Source organism: Mesoplodon bidens, assembly GCF_964165515.1.
Source record: "Mesoplodon bidens genome assembly, chromosome: 7".
In the NCBI taxonomy this organism is placed as follows: Eukaryota; Metazoa; Chordata; class Mammalia; order Artiodactyla; family Ziphiidae; genus Mesoplodon; species Mesoplodon bidens.
Genome location: NC_138164.1, coordinates 91,669,115 through 91,687,223, shown reverse-complemented (window position 1 = coordinate 91,687,223; position 18,109 = coordinate 91,669,115). Strand labels below are relative to the sequence as shown.

At 36.8% G+C, this 18,109-nt stretch overlaps 1 protein-coding gene across 1 annotated transcript in view; it reads right to left on the bottom strand.

Annotated features, from left to right (window-relative positions):
- Positions 1-2,848: 2,848 nt before the first annotated feature.
- The window catches only part of CAPRIN1 (cell cycle associated protein 1), a 35,507-nt gene continuing 20,246 nt past the window's right edge, over positions 2,849-18,109 (bottom strand). The window contains exons 8-19 of the mRNA XM_081240890.1: positions 16,872-16,924; positions 16,708-16,794; positions 15,439-15,594; positions 15,240-15,348; positions 13,195-13,256; positions 12,606-12,716; positions 12,239-12,388; positions 11,141-11,291; positions 6,649-6,843; positions 6,057-6,157; positions 5,603-5,666; positions 2,849-4,054 (exon numbers count right to left, since the gene is read on the bottom strand). Of these exons, the coding sequence (XP_081097016.1) occupies positions 3,990-4,054; positions 5,603-5,666; positions 6,057-6,157; positions 6,649-6,843; positions 11,141-11,291; positions 12,239-12,388; positions 12,606-12,716; positions 13,195-13,256; positions 15,240-15,348; positions 15,439-15,594; positions 16,708-16,794; positions 16,872-16,924 (1,304 nt within the window). The 3' untranslated portion in view covers positions 2,849-3,989. The remainder of the gene's footprint in view (positions 4,055-5,602; positions 5,667-6,056; positions 6,158-6,648; positions 6,844-11,140; positions 11,292-12,238; positions 12,389-12,605; positions 12,717-13,194; positions 13,257-15,239; positions 15,349-15,438; positions 15,595-16,707; positions 16,795-16,871; positions 16,925-18,109) is intronic.

The window sequence follows — 18,109 nt, the reverse complement described above, 5'->3', positions numbered from 1 at the left end:
CTGTACTCTTTTCACTTGAGCCAGAGAGCCTTTCTCAGTCTACTGGAGACTGGACTTGGGACATGCAGTTCTCTCCCCTTCTTTACTAGTTTACTCCTCATCCTTCAAGTCTTAATTACTCCTCTCAAAAAAGTCTTTCCTGATCATTTTAACTGGGTCATATCCTATCATGGCCTTCATATCTATCATCAACCATGTTGCTCCATCATGGCTTTTGCTATACTTCAGTGTCATCATGTCAGTATCTTTGATCAGACTGTTCAATGAAAGCAGGAACCACAGTGATTCTGTCACCACTGAATGCTTAGTGCTTGGAATGCTGGCCTGGCAAAGAGTACCCATATTTGCTGAATGAAGCGTTAGTTTACCGACTTAATACAGTGGCTCCCTAATAAACACACAGTACTTAAAGAAAACCAGTATTACAAGTTAAGAACACAACACTAAAAATTGTCTTTACTAAATCAGGTTGTCTTTCACTACTTACAAACTTAAGGAGCCAGTCTTCTGCATGGCACTGGATTAGGCTTCAGAACAGCTGTTAAAGTAAGGTACTGAAATCCCAATTGAGAAGAATGTAGTAGTCTAACAAGTAACTAAGGCAAGGCTACCAGAGATTTAAATTTTTTCCTCTCCTCTCACAAGTAGAACTTCTTCACTTAGAGCTTTGCTTGATGGTATAAGCTACTAAAGCAAACTTCACTCAAGGACAATAAGGTATCAGGTTTTAATATAATTTAATCTAATGTAATTTAAAACATTCACTAGTCTTTACCAGTAGTTTTGTGGAATTCAAAATGGGAAAGGGTATAGAGATGAGGCTTAACAAATTACTTTACTATTCCTGAGGGGTCTCCCTCCCTATTAACTCTTTAGAAGGGATAAGCTCAAGGGCAATACTGATTCTTTTGATATAACTTAGTCAATAAAACTTCAGAGTTCTTAATAAGAACTCAAGTGGGATGGGGATTCAGAAGCTTAAAGATGAACTGAAGGGTTTTAACTCTGTGCTCACCTGTATCCCATTTCCCCTAATAAGATATATTACTGAAAATATAATGAACAATACAAATTTCCTAAGACACTTAGGAGGCCGACTACTCAACTACCTTCTACATTTTATGAACTGCTTGTCGACAGAGCATCTCAGTTCATTAGCCTTCTGAGAATAAACACACATTCTCATGTCTCTTAAGTGAAGTCTCCCACATAACAGAGTCATATACATAGGAGACAAAAGAACTGCAGAAGCTAACTGATTGAAAATATTTAACGGATTTCATTTTAATATCAAGATACGATGATCAGAAAAACTTTCATATTCTATAGGGATATTAGGATCTGAAAAAAAAATGCCTTAACCAAGGTAATCAATGACACTCTACCTTAAAGCTTCAAAATAGAAGTCTCATTGTCCACATGAGATGACTGATACTGTGCATTTACTTGAAAGTACTTTATATATGGAGTCTTGCTATACCAAGAAGCTACAGTGCCACGTGTGACAATCATTTTCTTTCAACTCTGCTAGAATATGCATTTGACCAAACAAGGCCTTCTGCAGGCAGGACAAGTATTCACATATTATACAGAACACCTAGGACCAAGACTCAGATCTTAATGGGACTTTTTAAAAAGTTCTCTGCCCCATAATGAGGCACTGCTTTAAAAAATATAGTCTGAATTGAGGCATAAAATTGAGGCATAAAAGCTTTAGATTTAGACTACAATGGTAGAATGCCAAAAAAAAGCATAGTATCTCAAAAGGAACAAACAATTCTTTTAAAAACATACATAGAAATAATCAAACTACTAACACCTTTACATATTCACAGCATCTGCACTAATGCATAGAAGTCTGAAACCTAAAAAGCATTTCTCCTCCATCCCATCTCTGAACTGATTCAGAGATCACTGTATAAATAACTTGCTTACTTCGATTTTAAATCTCATGAAATTACTGTCTACACAGATAGCAAACTTAGTTTTATATATAGAAGGATTGTAAGCATACATCATCTATAGGGATGACCCAGTGAATCACAAATACGTTATCATTATCCCCCTAAACTACAGCACACGTATGGCTGTGGTACATCCCAGGCAGACGCCACGTAAAGCACACAGGGGAGGTGCTATAGCAGAAGAAACCCTTGTTTGCAGAAGTAACCAGATAACCCTTCCAATATGATGTACCACAACCACACATGAGAAAAGAACTGTTTATTTTAAAATAAACATTGAAGATTCCCCCCCGCTGCCCCACCACCCTACAGAACTTCTGAATGTGCAATGTTCAATAGCCTAACCGGTTTAGTAGGTTACAAAACCAGCAACAACTCCAGTTGTCTGACGATGAACATTTGAGAATGGTTTTGTGGGGTTTTTCGTTTTTCTTTTTTTAAAGTAGCTGAGCACCTACTGGAAAAATTCCGTAGCTAAAGGCTGAAGACTAAATTCAATTTCTGCACAGAAAATACCATTAACTTAGTAGCCTTTGCTTAATAGGTGGGATTAATTCTCCATGAAGTCCAAGTGGGATACAACAAGCAGCATTAAGTTCATAGGCACACAGAACGAGTGCTCCAACTGCTAGTACAAATTTCAACATAGTACATAAATTACTAAACTGTCCTCTTCATCAAACTTGGGACTCTCCCTATACATCTATGGGAAGGAATCACCACTTTGAATATAAATACCTCCATGAGAAATGGATAATTCAATTAGGGTTAGACAAAAGATAAGTGCAAGTACTACAGAAATAGCTGCTGGAGATAACCATAAAATTTGGAACACTAACTGCATGGGGTGAACCACATAAGCTGCTAGCTGTTGAACACCAGTGTTTCAAGATACAACTTTTATAAACATGTTTTATTTGTTTGCTTATACCATCAGAACTGAAACTACTGACTGTCATTTCCCTAAAATAGGGAAATCAATCTAAAACACATACTGGTGCTTTTCAAAAGATAGCAATTTAAAAGGGTGGTAGCAGCAGGCATTTCATCTCTTTTTCTTTTAAAAACTTTCAGGCTGCAGGAAAAACATGTGACCAAGGTTGTTACGATTATCCATTAGAGATTTTTCATCAGTACCTGTACCAATTTAGGTGACAATACAGCAAGATCCAAGGATTAGTGACAGACAATGTACATCATAAGGAATGATATATAGTACCAATCCTTACAAAAGTCATTGTCAAAGAAACTGTTAAGTGTTCAAAAAGGTATCTAAATATTTCACAGTAAGTACAGAAGCGGCCATCCAGATTATATCCCTTAATGTTGCGTATTTTTCAAAAAGTGCCAATCAAAGCCTAATTTTGCATTTTGGCTTTGTCTTATACAGTATCAGCTGTTAAAAAGCAATTTACATGTGTTTTTAACCACAGTCGTCTGGCCAGAGAATGAACAGTGCTGTGTCAAACCCTAAGGCTGGTAGCCAGCCTTATATGCGATTAAGGACCCATGCATCATTTGGTATGCATCTAAATGTTCAGTGCTCCAATTTAACTGGAAATGCTGTGAAATGCAGTCGTTATGCCAAACCACACTCCACTCCTTCCATCTTCCTTTCAAGGGAAATAGTTTTGTCAATTACCACTGAATAATAGGGCTGATTTGTAGATTTTATCCAAAGTCAAGTCCATCTTGCTTTTTCCAAGCCACTTAAAATAACTATGGAGATACCACCCCGTTAAAGTATATGATGTTTTACTCCTAAGCAAGGGTGAGGAATCTGAGTATCATGTGCAAGACTCAAGATGACGTTTAGGACAGAACATGCAGAGTAAAAATAGTTTCCTTCCATATCCAGGTAATATAAAGCTGACAATTGTAGTCCTGTCTTTATGGGATGAAAACAGTCCCTTTACAATAAGTTTCCTGAAAGGGAGAACAAATAGATAATAACTCTTCTGGTAACATATTATGGTACACTGGCCAGTGTGTTTTTGGCGATTAAACATAATCCTGTGAATCAGATTAATTCACTTGCTGAGTGTTCATTTGCGGCATCCCTCTGTTGGGTCTTGGGGGCCCTCCACGACCTAGAAGACAAAAATGGCATTTGGTTTTTCTTTCAAATATTATTTATTTTGCCTTCAAGCAGATTTTCATCTGAAGTCAAGAAGCATGTGGGCAGCTTGTCACCACATTATTAGGTTTAAGAGGTCAATTCTTCAGTGTTCAAGTTTCACCTGTCCTGGAAGTTGTCATGCGCAAATTTGCTCATGTTCTCTAGCTAAAAGAAGAGTAGAGCTAATGGAGTATTCCACCAGTACTCATTCATTCATTCATTCAACAAGTATTTATTGAGTGCCTACTATGTGCCAGGCACTGTCATCAGGCGTTGGAAATAGATACAGCAGTGAAGACAGACAAGGTACCTGCTCTCATGGAGCTTACATTCTAGTGTACACTCTAGCTTACATTTCAGGAAGTGAGTAACATCATACTATCAAAATTAATAAAAGCACCAGAATGAAAAACAGACCTTATTACCTAAACTGTTAAAAAGAAACTACATAACATTCAAAATTGTATAATGACTTGTAACAGATAAAGTAACTTTTTACATGCTGTTAAAACAGATTTTTAGCTACCAGTCAACTCAACTTTCATAGAATATGCTACAAGGTGAGAAAGAAGAACATAACCCACATTCACATGCAAATATCCTTTGATACTTCAAGTCAGTAATTCTCAAGTGATCCATAATTTTTTAAAAAAATGCACCCTTTTTGCTGGCCAGTTGCTACTAGCATTGAAATCAAAGTACTTTGTAATTCCTCCTTAACATACAATTTATACATGTTATGGCCAATATCTAGAGGAAATCTATTCAATTTTACTTCCCTCCAATCAGAGAACCATTTAGAACTTCAGACCATATGAAACGATACCTCTAATTGTTACATAGATTGACTTCCTGCCCAAATAGTAAGTAGTTTTCCTATGGTAATAGACAAAAGCCAAAAACTCTTAAAACCTATAATTTTTAAGTATAGTTCTGTAAGTTAGTTAGGAATTTGGAGGTTTTGTTTCAAAGTCAGAAATAATTTGACATTTATATCACTAATAATGGTCCAAAAGGCATTGAAATTTCAATTAGTTCTATTACTTCTAAATGGTTCTCTAAATGTAACTATGGCTTATCCGGCCATTAAAGGGTTTCTGGCCCTAAAATATAATATGCATGTTTGAAAAGTGAAAGAGGAATAATAAATTTATATAAATGTTTAATCTCATTCCAAAAATGTCTTACAAAAATGTTTTGGTAAGTACTTCCTAAAAACATTTAGCAGGTTTTAGGACCTGAAAAATAATTTGCAGTTGGAAAAACACTTTTTCTGAGGAGGAGAAATGTTCTAGTTTTCAAGACAGTTTATATAGTAACAGGGAAAGTCATTCAAAAAATTAAATTTGGGTTCAAGATAAGTTTTAGAAACAGAGCATTTCATTTAATCCCTAGCAACAAGTCTGGAAATGATAAATGTATTCCTAACATGTAACCTACATGCAGACTATGAACAGCTCTTCCAAGGCCAGAACAGAAGCTCCACTTAGGAGCTAGGATCACCACCACAAAATATTACCTCGTGGGGCTCCCCGTGGTCCACTCTGCCCAGAGCCTCGCTTGAAATTCTGCTGATATCCATCCTAAAAGACAAGCTAGTTAGTACTGAAGAAAAGGCAATTTTTTAATGCTTACCCATCTATCTCTATTCTTACAGTCTAACACTTGTAGAATACAGAATTCTTTCTTATTCTTTCAGACATTTAAATATAGCATTACTACAAGTTATTATTTAATCGTACTTGTATTTCTCAGCTCTTAAAAATCACTGTTTTTACCAGCCTCTATTAAATGAATACCTATATTGAGTGCTAAGAAAAGCAAAAGTCATCATTCTCCATAAGGAAGTACCTTGTACAAGGTACAAAATTAGCCCCAAATTACTTAGTTGCTCAAGTGCATCAAGCAACTACATTAGTCCCTTTCATTGGGGTACTTAAGTCAGGTTTATATTTTATAACAATTTTACCTACCCGCTGATAGCCAGAGTAGTCCCGGGGAGCACTGAACTGAGACTGTGTATATCCACTGTTTGGAGTGTTAGAGAATGAAGGGCGGTAACCATCATATCCTCCTAAAATTTAGGACAAGAAAAAAAAACAACTTTCTTATCTTCAAAGGGAATTTTTACTTTCTCATTACTGACCAAGGGAAAAACTGAAAAATTGTAAACTATGCTAGTTATTCAAACTAATCTCTTATCCTGATCCAATCTGTTTATACATTAACTGCCTTAGATGATAAAATTTTCACCCATCCATGCACATACGCACAAAAAAATAACAAAAAATCTCCATAAGGTTTGAAAATTTATAGAAAGCAAGCAATACCCCCTACAGGACAGTGGTAGACATGGGTTTTATACATACAAAAAAACTCAGTCCCAATTTTGCCAATTTAAATGACGGTATCAACACATACTAAAAATGTTTATGTTGTACGTAAGAAGCTAATGCAGAGAGATACATATTTCTCCTAAAAATCATACGACATATTTCTATATATTGTGCAAGTCAGAAAAGAACATGAACTTGCTTTCTGGGTTTTTTTTGGTTTTGTTTTTACCTCTGAATCCATTAGCAGGTCCCCTGTATCCATTCATCAAGCCTCTAGCACCACGGGAGCCTCCACGAGACACACCACGACTGTTGTAATAGGGCTGACTGCTACGTGGAAATCCAGTGTTCTGCTGGGGAGGCTGCTGGTGGTTACCAGTCACTTGATGGGTCTGGTCCTGGGAACCATGGTAAGTGCCAACCACTATAAAAGAAAAAAATACATACATACATATGTATACACACACACACACAGATATACACACACACACAGCTCATTACAATTTGTCTGATTTCCTACATGCTTTCTGGTTTAAGAAATGTCTTACACAGTTTCCTCAAAGTTTAATTCTGTCTTTAAATTTTCATATTAACAATAGGGAAAACTACACATCAGTGAAGTCCCTGTCTTTCTCCTGTATTAAGCTAAAGGGAATAAAATTCTCCAACAAATTCCAAACCTTTGAAAGCACACATTGAGTGAGAGCACACAATTCTATCCTTCCAAATGACTTGAAAGGCTATATTATTATTATTGTTATTATTATTATTATTATTTTTTTTTTTTTTTGCGGTATGCGGGCCTCTCACTGTGTGGCCTCTCCCGTTGCGGAGCACAGGCTCCGGACGCGCAAGCTCAGCGGCCATGGCTCACGGGCCCAGCCGCTCCGCGGCATGTGGGATCTCCCCAGACCGGGGCACGAACCCGTGTCCCCTGCATCGGCAGGCGGACTCTCAACCACTGCGCCACGAGGGAAGCCCGAAAGGCTATATTATTAAACATCTTCTGAGAGGCATCTGCTTATAGCACAAGAGACCCGCAACAGTCAAAAGATCTTACGTACTGAAACACTTTTGTACCATTTAATTATTTCATTATAAAGTTCCTACTGGTAGTTTTCTTATTCTTTTAAATTTTCCTTGAGACTTATTAAAACATACAAAAACATACTCTCCCATAGCTAAGCAGCTGTATGCTAGAATACTCAATTACAAAGATAAATTAGCAGAGAGAGGCCTTCAACTTACACCCCACCCTAATACTTGAGTACATTTCAAGTACTTTTAAAGCACAGCCAATTTAGAGGACAGTTAAATGGTACTCACACTGGCACTCAACCCCCTGGAGTGAAGGGAAGGTTCTAGAAGGTCCACACTATCTTATACCCCCTCCTCCTTCCACAATGGGGAGAGGTCTAAAATCTAGAAACCTTCAAAAATGAAATACCAAGGTACATTTCAGGTATTACCCCAATGTTCATAATTTACAGGGGAGAAAAAACAGTGCTAACAGTACCTTTGGGAGGTGAGGAAGGTATAGACCAAAGGAAGGCCCACACCCCAGGAACAAAAACAGTCAGCAGCCTTTAGTCAGCCCAAATCTCCCGTGTTTGGGCAGAGAGAAAAGGTGATGTGAGTCTTGAAAATATTTAGCTGAGCTATTTTATAACCTCAAGAAACCCACATTTATTAGTTCTTCGAATGATATTTTGCAATGAAAAAGCTAGAGAATGCCTAGGAACAGAAGGGGTCATGGCTCCTTTTTGAACTATGTAGTGGACCAGATATACTATTCACAGTGTGCTCTTTCTACATAAATTACCTTTTGCTACATTCCCAAAATTTAAATTTATAAGCAAATATCACAAGTACCAGTAACATCTTCTATCTAAAAAGATTCATTCAGGGAATTCCCTGGTGGTCCAGTGGTTAGGACTCCACACTTTCACTGCAGTGGGCATGGATTCAATCCCTGGTGGGGGAACTAAGATCCCACATGCCATGCGCCATGGCCAAAACATAATAAAATTTTTTTTAAATAAAAAGATTCATTCATATACAAGTAAAAAGTAGAAGAACTGAATTTTCGACTCACTTTTTATCAATAAGAATTCTATTACACTTTTTGGTCAAATCTCACTGCAAGATACTCAAAGTAGAACAATTAAGGGGTGATCTTTATTTAAAAATACCAGAATTCCTATTTGAGTGCATGTAAAGCATAAACACTAGTCCATAAAAAATAGCCAAAGATCCTTGCCAGATGCTTTTTTTATGTTGTTCCTGACTAGATACTAATTCAGATTAAAACAAAGTTTCTGGAATGATGGGATACACTGCCTTGTTCAACAAATATCAGAATGCCCTCAACCTGCCAGGCCTGGTCCTAGACACAAGGGATGAGTTAGCTGCCAACACATAATCTTTGCCCATAAGGAAGTTTTAATAATGGGAAATAAGTAAACAAAATATACATACAAGTAAAAACATCTATACTGTATCAGGTAATAAGTGATGAAGAAAAACACCAAGTAGGATAAATGAGTGACCAAGTGAGCACATTACATTTGGACAAGACAATGAAGGAAGGTCTCTGTGAGGTGATATCTGAGCATAGACCTAAAAGTCAAGAAGCAAGCCATGCAAACATCAGTGGAAGAAAGGAAAGGAAGTGTAAAGGCCATGAGAAAGGAAAGAATTTGTGTTTGTGGCTGGTATGGGCACATAAGGAAGAAAATAGGATATACAACAGAATCAAGGCAGAGGCCAGATCATGGATCTTGTAAACCAAGGTAAAGACTTTGGATTTCTTTTCTAAATGTAATTGACAGTCACTGGGAGGTTCTGAACAGGAGACAGACATCTGATTTACATTTTAAAATAATCACTCTGGCTACTGTGTGGAGAACAGACTGGACTAAAATAAGAGTCAAGGGAGACAACTGCAGTATTCCAGATAAGAGCTGACGGCTGCCTAGATCAGAGTGGTAGGGTGGAGGTGTTTGAGCAAAGCAGACGGGCCGATTTGATTTTTTACTGAAAGTATCTGTAAATGTTATGAAGTTAAGTTTCATAAATAATGTGTATTTTGAAATGGTAACAAAAGGTTATCTAATCCAGTGCTTCATAGTCAATTAGTAATGTCAAGTAGAATGTAAGAACAAGATAGCTTGAAATCAACTGGCACAAAGGGCCAAACTAACCAAATCAAATGATATATAGTAATTTTTAATTTCATTACACCATCTGAAAAAAAGATAAAACAGCTAGCATGTTAGCATAATGTCTAAAGGCACCAAATATATCCACTCCACAACCAACTTATGAATACAAGCATGCCTCGTTTTATTGTGTTTCTCTTTATTGCTCTTCACAGACGCTGCGTTTTTTTTTGTTTTGTTTTGTTTTGTTCTTACAAATTGAAGGTTTGTGGCAACCTTGTGTGGAGCAAGTCTATTAGTACCATTTTTCCAACAGCACTTGCTCATTTCATGTCTCTGGGTCACATTTTGGTATTTCTTGCGATATTTCAAACTGTTTAATTATTATATTTGTTATGGTGATCTGTAATCAGCGATCTTTGACGTTACTACTATGACTCAGTGAGGTCTCAGAGGATGGTTAGCATTTTTTGACAATAAAGTATTTTTTAATTAAGTCATGTACACTGTTTTTTTAGACATAATGCTATTATTGCGCACTTAATAGGCTATAGTATAGTGTGAACAGAATTTTTATATGCACTAGGAAACCAAAAATTTCACGTGACTCACTTTGAGATATTTGCTTTATTGCAGTGGTCTGGAACCGAACCTGCAATATCCTCAAGGTACGCCTGTACATGGCAATGAATAATTAAAGGAGCCTGAGAACAAGAAGTCCAGTTTTATCATTCAAAAACACAGATAGCGTAACTGCCAAATTTCTGTCAGACTGTGGTTGATTCAACCTCCCTGATTAGTGATGCTGAATACTACGGTGATATATAAGAAAAATCAATGTTGACCCAGGTCTGTCAAGAAATTAGACAATTAGAGATAGTTACTCACATCAGTCAGTCCAGTTACTCACATCAGTCAGTCCAGTAAAGTTAAAGTATTAACTCCTATGGTTCTTAGTAGGGTTTGCTAGCTTGTTGTGGGATTCCAATTAAATATCTTAAGAATTAAATAACCAAAGACCTAAAAAAGCTATTTATGTCTTACAAATGTAAGAAATCTAAAATATCTATATCCACATTATAACTGTGATAGGTATGACAACTGGCCAAATTATGACCTTACTTGCCAACAAGGACCTTGTGTCAACCTAGTCCACCAAATGCAGCCACACCAACTCCTTTACTGCTTAATTTTGTATAACCAACTTCCTGCCAGGTATCATGCCAGCAGGCTTCAAATAATTAGCAATTAAGAGCAAAGTTGATCACAATTTGAATAACAAGTTTAATTCTGCTAAAATCACATAATGAAATAGGATAGGATATTATGAAAACTCACTAACCAAGGGAAAATGGGCATAAAGCCTCCAAAAACTGCAATAATTCACATACAGCAAATATGGGCTTGATTTTACTCAGGATCAGCAATGAAAAATTCATATGATCTACTACCAAAACAAAAACTCTTGGACACTGCCACTCAGAAGTCCAAACTCTCCTAACACTGTCAATAACTGCACTGCAAAGCAAGTAGTCAAGGAGGTGACACTGGTTTGCCTACCTGTTTGAAGCTGTTCTTGCTGAAGCTCTGTTTGTTCTACTTGGTGAGGCTGACTGGAAAAGCTCTGGTTATAACTGGTCTGGTACTGACTTTGCTGTTTTAAAGTTTCTGGTTCATTAACAGGAGGAACTGGGGCATTCATATTGAACACCTATAAGTAAATAAAGTAAATGATTAGTTCTTCCCTTCATGCTAATCATTTCCCTACTTTTAACATGGCCATGGCAGATCTCAATTCTGGTTTTACCTGAAACATAACAAAGACCATTACAGAAGTCTCAGACATCTCTCTCTCTCTCTCATACACACACACACACACACACACACACCCCTCAGTTCATGCACTTCAATGTCGAAAATACACATATACCATACAGCACTTAAAGCAGAGTATAAATGGGGATTAAAAATCTAAAAAGGCATATAATCAGAAGCCTTGGAAATGCTATTATAAATGAGACATCTTTTTAAAAGATGCAAGCCCCTGATAAAATATCACTTACAGAAATTAAATCTAAGAACTTTAATTTAATTATTTTATTTTTATTGATATTTTAATCAAAAATTATATCTTAAGCATTTAACTCTGAATTTTCCTGTGAGCACTGTTTTGCCTGTATCCCGTCAATCACAGTATCTTCATTAGCATTATTTTCTAGAAATTCTGCAATTTAGAGATGCTTCCTGAAGAACCAGGGTGAAGTATCATAATGTCCATTACTTTACTTTGAGATATACTTCAGTAAAATAAAAGATTAAGCCAATATGGCAAAGTGTAAACAGTTGCTAAATCTAGGTAATGATCTATATATATATAATAGATGTTATACTAGTCTACTTTTTTCCATGTGTAAAATTTTGTTAATCAAATCAAAACGGTGAAACTACAAAACAAGAAGACATGGGCACATAACTCCTAAGACTCAAATTTATCTCTGGGAACAGAAAAAAATGAGAGTTTGTGTTCAATTAAATATACCCTACAGTTAGGGTAGATGCAGACTCAAGCACAAAGTTAAATAAAGACTTTCTGTTGAGGCTCTAGCATGAAGATAGTACACACCAGGCACTTAATGTTAGCTGAATTAATTTGCTTACCGTTTGCATGGATTGGAATGGAGCTGCATTTACATTGATTCCACTGCTATGTAAAGGTTTGCTTGTACCAGCCTGGAACACCTGAGGCTGAGAAGCAGCAGGAAGGGATGATGCTGCTGTAGTCTGGTCTGTATTTAGAGAGATTGTTGCCTAAACACAAAGTGAATAATCGCACTTTAGTGGTAAACTAAGCCAAGTCTACTACCCATACATATGTTAACAAGCTCAACTATTTTATGAAACAAAAATACTACAGTGCGTGCACTGGGTCCAAAACAAAGAGACACTATATTAACAGTTATTTACCTCCACCCAATTCATGTATAATTGCCTCATCAAGTTTACATGCCCTGGTAACAGAACTTGCCTGAATCTGGTCAATTGGTTCCTTTTGTGGTCGTTGCTCGGTAGCATGAGAAGGCTGGTACAAGGGTTGAGATGCTGTATATCCCTCACTTGTGGATGAAACCAAAGGAACCTACAAAGAAGTAAAGAAATCAAAGCTTCATTCTGTTATAAACCACCTTTAATACATACAGGGCTAAGAAATAGATATGATAAAGAGACTATAAAACCTAACAACTGCAAAAATATATTATTAAAGCTCAAAGTTAAATAAACCCTAGTCCAGTTATGAAGCTCCCCACAAATGTAGATAACATCTACACTAAGTTTTAAAATTATGAAATCTAAAATGTCTTCTCAAATTCTCAGTTCAAAATTAAAAACCTTCTTCCTTCATTATAAGTATAAAACACAAGGATTAACAAAAAAACTTTTTTAGTTCATCAAAAGAAAAATAAATGTAAAGATGGAAATAAAGGCTGATAGCTAGCTACCCATGCCAGACTTGGACACTTATCAAATTCCTACCTGGTTTTCATAAGCTAACTAAGAAAGAGACCCAAGAAGTGATTAAAAACAAAAACCTGCAAAAATATTTATAACACTCTTACCTGTGTAGCTTCTGGTTGTACAGAAACTTGATTAGGTTGAGCAAGTCTAGATTCAGAATGAACTGCAAAATTGATCAAAAAATACTGTCATACAAAATCAAATTTCTTCAGAGATGTCTAAATACCTTTACTTGCTCTTTAAAGTCAATCTTCTATAGCCAAATCCTATATAAACTTTTCAGCAATCATGAAAATAAATGGGGAAGTATAGGCAGGATTTTAGCTTTCAAGTGAGCATTTTCGATTAATTGATAGTCATTGTAAGTCAACTGTCACAATGGCCTTCACTTTGTTTTGCAAAGTGTTAGTGAGACAGTACTAATGAAGAGGTACAGAGTAGAATGGTAAGAATCAATGCTAATGTTACCCACAAAGAGCCTTTTAAAGCAGTAACCATAAAGTAGCATTACTCTTATTCAAAACTTTTAGATAATATTCAGTAACATTTTAACATTATCAACTTTCAATATAATTTCAAATGTTTCCACTGGAAAAAATAAAAACATACCTTTAAAAAGCCTATATTCAATTCAATGTGCATATTATTGCCAACTCTCACCATCCTTCCACTACTCTCCCAAATCACCGTTAGACAGATAATCAAAAATACAGTATCTTTCATTAGCCATTTGGAAATCATCCGTTTTCACGGGAGAGTCTAGTGAACTCAGCCTTACCTGAACATCTAGACAGCTTTACAGGTTACGTCAGTGCTGAATGTGTTGACTGGCGCAGCTAAGAAAACTATGCATTTTCTTCCTCTGGTAGAGCTCAAAAAGTGAACACTGATCTGTTTTCTAACTCTTGGTAGAGATATGAGCTCCCTTTACTTTAGAGAAATCCTAACTACCTTAACCATATTAACTGTGTTCATTAAACATGCTATTACCAGCAACTCCTTTTATGTCACTTAAGATTAACAACATTAAATGTGTTACTTTTACATGGTTCCACTTTTATGCCCTTAATGCTGACATGCTGCAGGAAAAAAACAAGACTCAAAATTACTAATGGTCCTAAAGAGATGCTCCACTTAAGCTGATACAAAGGCACCAACCATATTTAGTATGCTGCTGTTTCAAATAATGGTGTAAGACTAGTAAGAGTTTGAAACTTACTCTCTCTTCCACTTTCCTCTTGAGCATTCCCTTACCCACTCCACTATTTTTTACCCACTCCATCTCATTTTTTATTTAAGTAATAAAATGTTCAGAGATTCTCCTAAAAAGCTGCAATCATCCTTCAGAGAAAGACACCTGTTAATACTAGATTTATTCTTAGATTAATTTTGAAATTTAAATAGCCAAGCAAAATTTCATTTATACACAAAAACAAGCAAAACAGGTCTACAGTTTTACAAGTCAGGAAGTGGTTACTAATGGGGCAAGGAGAGAGGTAACTACTGACTAAAAGGGAACACAAGTAGGCTTCTGGGGGTACTGGTAAAGTTCCACTTTTGGGTGCTGGCATGTTCAAGTTTGTGAAAACTCACTGTGCTATAAATTTACATGTACTTTTCTGTACATCTGTATGCCAATAAAGTTACCAAAAAAAAAAAAAAAATCCACCACCACCAACGATGGAACTACAGAAATTATTCATATTACAGGAAAAAACAGTAACATTTCTCATCGAATTAAAAGATACAGAGACTTCCCTGGTGGTCCAGTGGGTAGGACTCCACGCTCCCAATGCAGGGGGCCCAGGTTCGGTCCCTGGTCGGGGAGCTGGATCCCGCACACATGCCGCAACTGGGAGTCCGCATGCCGCAACTAAGAAGCCCGCATGCCACAACTAAAAAAAAAAAAAAAGGATCCCGCATGCCACAGCAAAGATCCCGCGTGCCACAACTAAGACCCGGTGCAGCCAAAGTAAACAAACAAACAAACAAATAAATATTTTAAAATAAATAAACAAAAATAAAAGATACAAGAACTAAAAGTTAAGCATTAAAAAAGAAAAAAGTTAATTTTCATCAACTTTACAAAACCTGAAAGCACTGGCTCTATACTTTATTTCTCACATGAACATGTATCATTACTAACCTGGAGGGCAAACCAGCTGGGGTATGTCCATGTTCTGTGCTGGATTCATAGGCTGTGCAGATACAATGGCAGGATCAAGGGTCTGGTTTTCAAAATCCAGCATTGAATCCTACAAGTTTAGGTAGAATGTAATGGAATTAAGTTAAATAATGTAAACATTTAACCCTTCTGTCATAGTGCTTGACTAAACTGCACCTACCTGTATGAAATTATAGGGCCCCTGCATTTGCGCCATAAGGTCCTGTACTCGCTGTCTTCTCACGAGGGGATCTGCCTGAGCCACTGGGGTCAAAGAGTGGGGCTCTGGTACTGAAGGAGATGCAGCCTGAGGTTGCTGCTGGAGTGAATTTACCACCTAAAATGGGAGAAGGAGAGGAGACTGGGTTGGTAGAATGACAGAGCTCCACTCATTACCATCATGACTGGTCCCCAAATTACATACGCCACCTACACTGTAAACAGAATAGCAGACTGGAATGTATTCAACCTGACCAAATTATGCCAAGTTTAACGTTCTGATCAATGCTGTCATTTCTACAGTGTTCCCAATTCCACAGGGTCACCACGTAGCATTTCAGATTTACCTTGTCAACTGCTTTCAAGAAAGACTACCTGTGATAACTTCCTAAAATCCTGTGTTTTGCTTAAACTGTTAGCTAAGCCTTCTATATTAAGCAAACCTATATATCTATATCAAATATATATCTATCTCAGTACCTGATACATAATGAGCGTTCAAGAAGTGTTAGCTATCATTATCATCAAGCTTTGAGTTCCTGTCATTTCGTTCTCTCTGGCAATACCATAGGATCAAGCTCTATCACCTCATCAAAACTGCTACAAAAGCCAAAGCTCATTCTAACTGTCATTTTTCTAGCTCTAATAATTCCTCCTGATTATTGTTTTTAGTAATTCCCTGCTCTGCCGAGAAATATCACTAATTTTTATGACATCAAATTTATATTCCTCTGTCTGGCTTTTAAGCCTGGGCAAGTCATATCTGTTAAGCCTGGGCAAGTCACAACCTATTTCCTTTGTAAGCAATACTGAGCTAACAGAGCCTGGTAACCAAACAGCACTAGGGTGAAGGAGAAGTCTAAGATGACACTCCAACGTACCCCTGTAAGGTAGTCTTTCTGAAGGCTATCCATGTGGGAGCCCAGATTTTTACAGAGCAACCTGATAACAGACAAATCATGTACTTTAATAGACAGAGTAACCCCATAAATTATAAATGGATATTTGTATATATTTTTTGTAATTGGATCAGCAAAGCAGTGATTATATTAAATATCCACAAAGACAAACAAATCACCTTTTAAACAGAACAGTCTTACATAATGAGTTTGTTATTCTAATAAAGGTACTAAGAATGCAAAAGACTTAACAATCTAAGATTGTTCTTAGGAGAGATAAGAATTACTAATTTAAGACAAAAGACATCAACCTTGTAACAGAGAACTCTTACCTCAACTGTTTCAACTGTCCACTCATCTACCTGCTCCTTTTCACCACTGCTGAACTGTGTTTCTGCCATAAATTGTCTATTTACATACTGCAAAGCAAAGTAAATGGTTGAGACCTCTGTTTGAAAGGCAGAAAGGGAAAGCTAGCATTAAATAAAAATCATACCTCTGTTGATTCAACTTCACTTTGTTCAGTGTATTCTTCTGCAGGCTCGGGTTCTAAGAGGTTAAAAAGTGATACAAAAGAGTGTAAGAAAACTTTTTTTAAGTTAACAATTCATTTAAATCCAAATAAGTAAACAGTTCACCATCACATAGTCTGAATTTATTTACAAAGTTATAGTTAACAGTACGTTTCCGTATTTTATTATTCGTACAACAATATATTCAGAAAGTGTTTTCTTTACCATTTATTCCACAATTATTTTAGTTTCAATAGTAATTATTCTGGATCAAGTATAATGCCAATAAAGCAGCATCCTAGTCTCCATTTTCATCTACTTGGTAAAAGTGCTAAGCAGGGAAAACAATGTCTTGGGAATTCCCTGGCAGTCCGGTGATTAGGACTCGGCACTTTCACTGCCTGGGCCTGGGTTCGATCCCTACTTGGGGAACTAAGATCCCACAAGCCTCACAGCACAGCCCAAAACTGCCTTACTGCCTTATATTGATCTGCAACCATAAATTCCATTGATGTGCAACGTTCCCTTCTAGTTTCAACCTAATGCTTACCATGTGCCAGGCACTGTACACATACTTTACAAATTACTTCCTAAATGAAGAACCTGAGGTACAGAGAAGTTCAGTAAGTTGCCCAAAGTTACATAGCTAATACGTGTTGTAGCCAAGATTTTATCCAGGCAGTCTGATTCTGGAATCCATGCTTTTACCCATTATAAAATTTATGCTCCAACGATGCTCCCTATAGTACTCAAAATTTTATTCATCATCTTAGGTTATCATAAAAGTCCTCACAGTAAATGCTTACCTACCTATTAGTGATGTGCTAGGTGCCAGAATAGATCTCTGGTGACTGAGGAATTTACAGTTCAAGATCATGGAGTTATAATCACTCCATCATAAAAAAAACAGAACAAAACCTCATACCATTCACCTCATATACTGGCATTGTAAGCAGCAATAAATTTGCGTACATCAGCCAAAAATCTATTTGAAAAACCTTACAACAGTTGCTCCCTTATCCATACTCCAGCCTAGCAATACTGCAGCAACAGAAATACCAGTCTGTAACAGTCATCAACATAAATAAGATAGGGGCTTCCCTGGTGGCACAGTGGTTAAGAATCCACCTGCTGATGCAGGAGACATAGGTTCGAGCCCTGGTCCGGGAAGATCACACGTGCCATGGAGCAACTAAGCCTGTGTGCCACAACTACTGAGCCT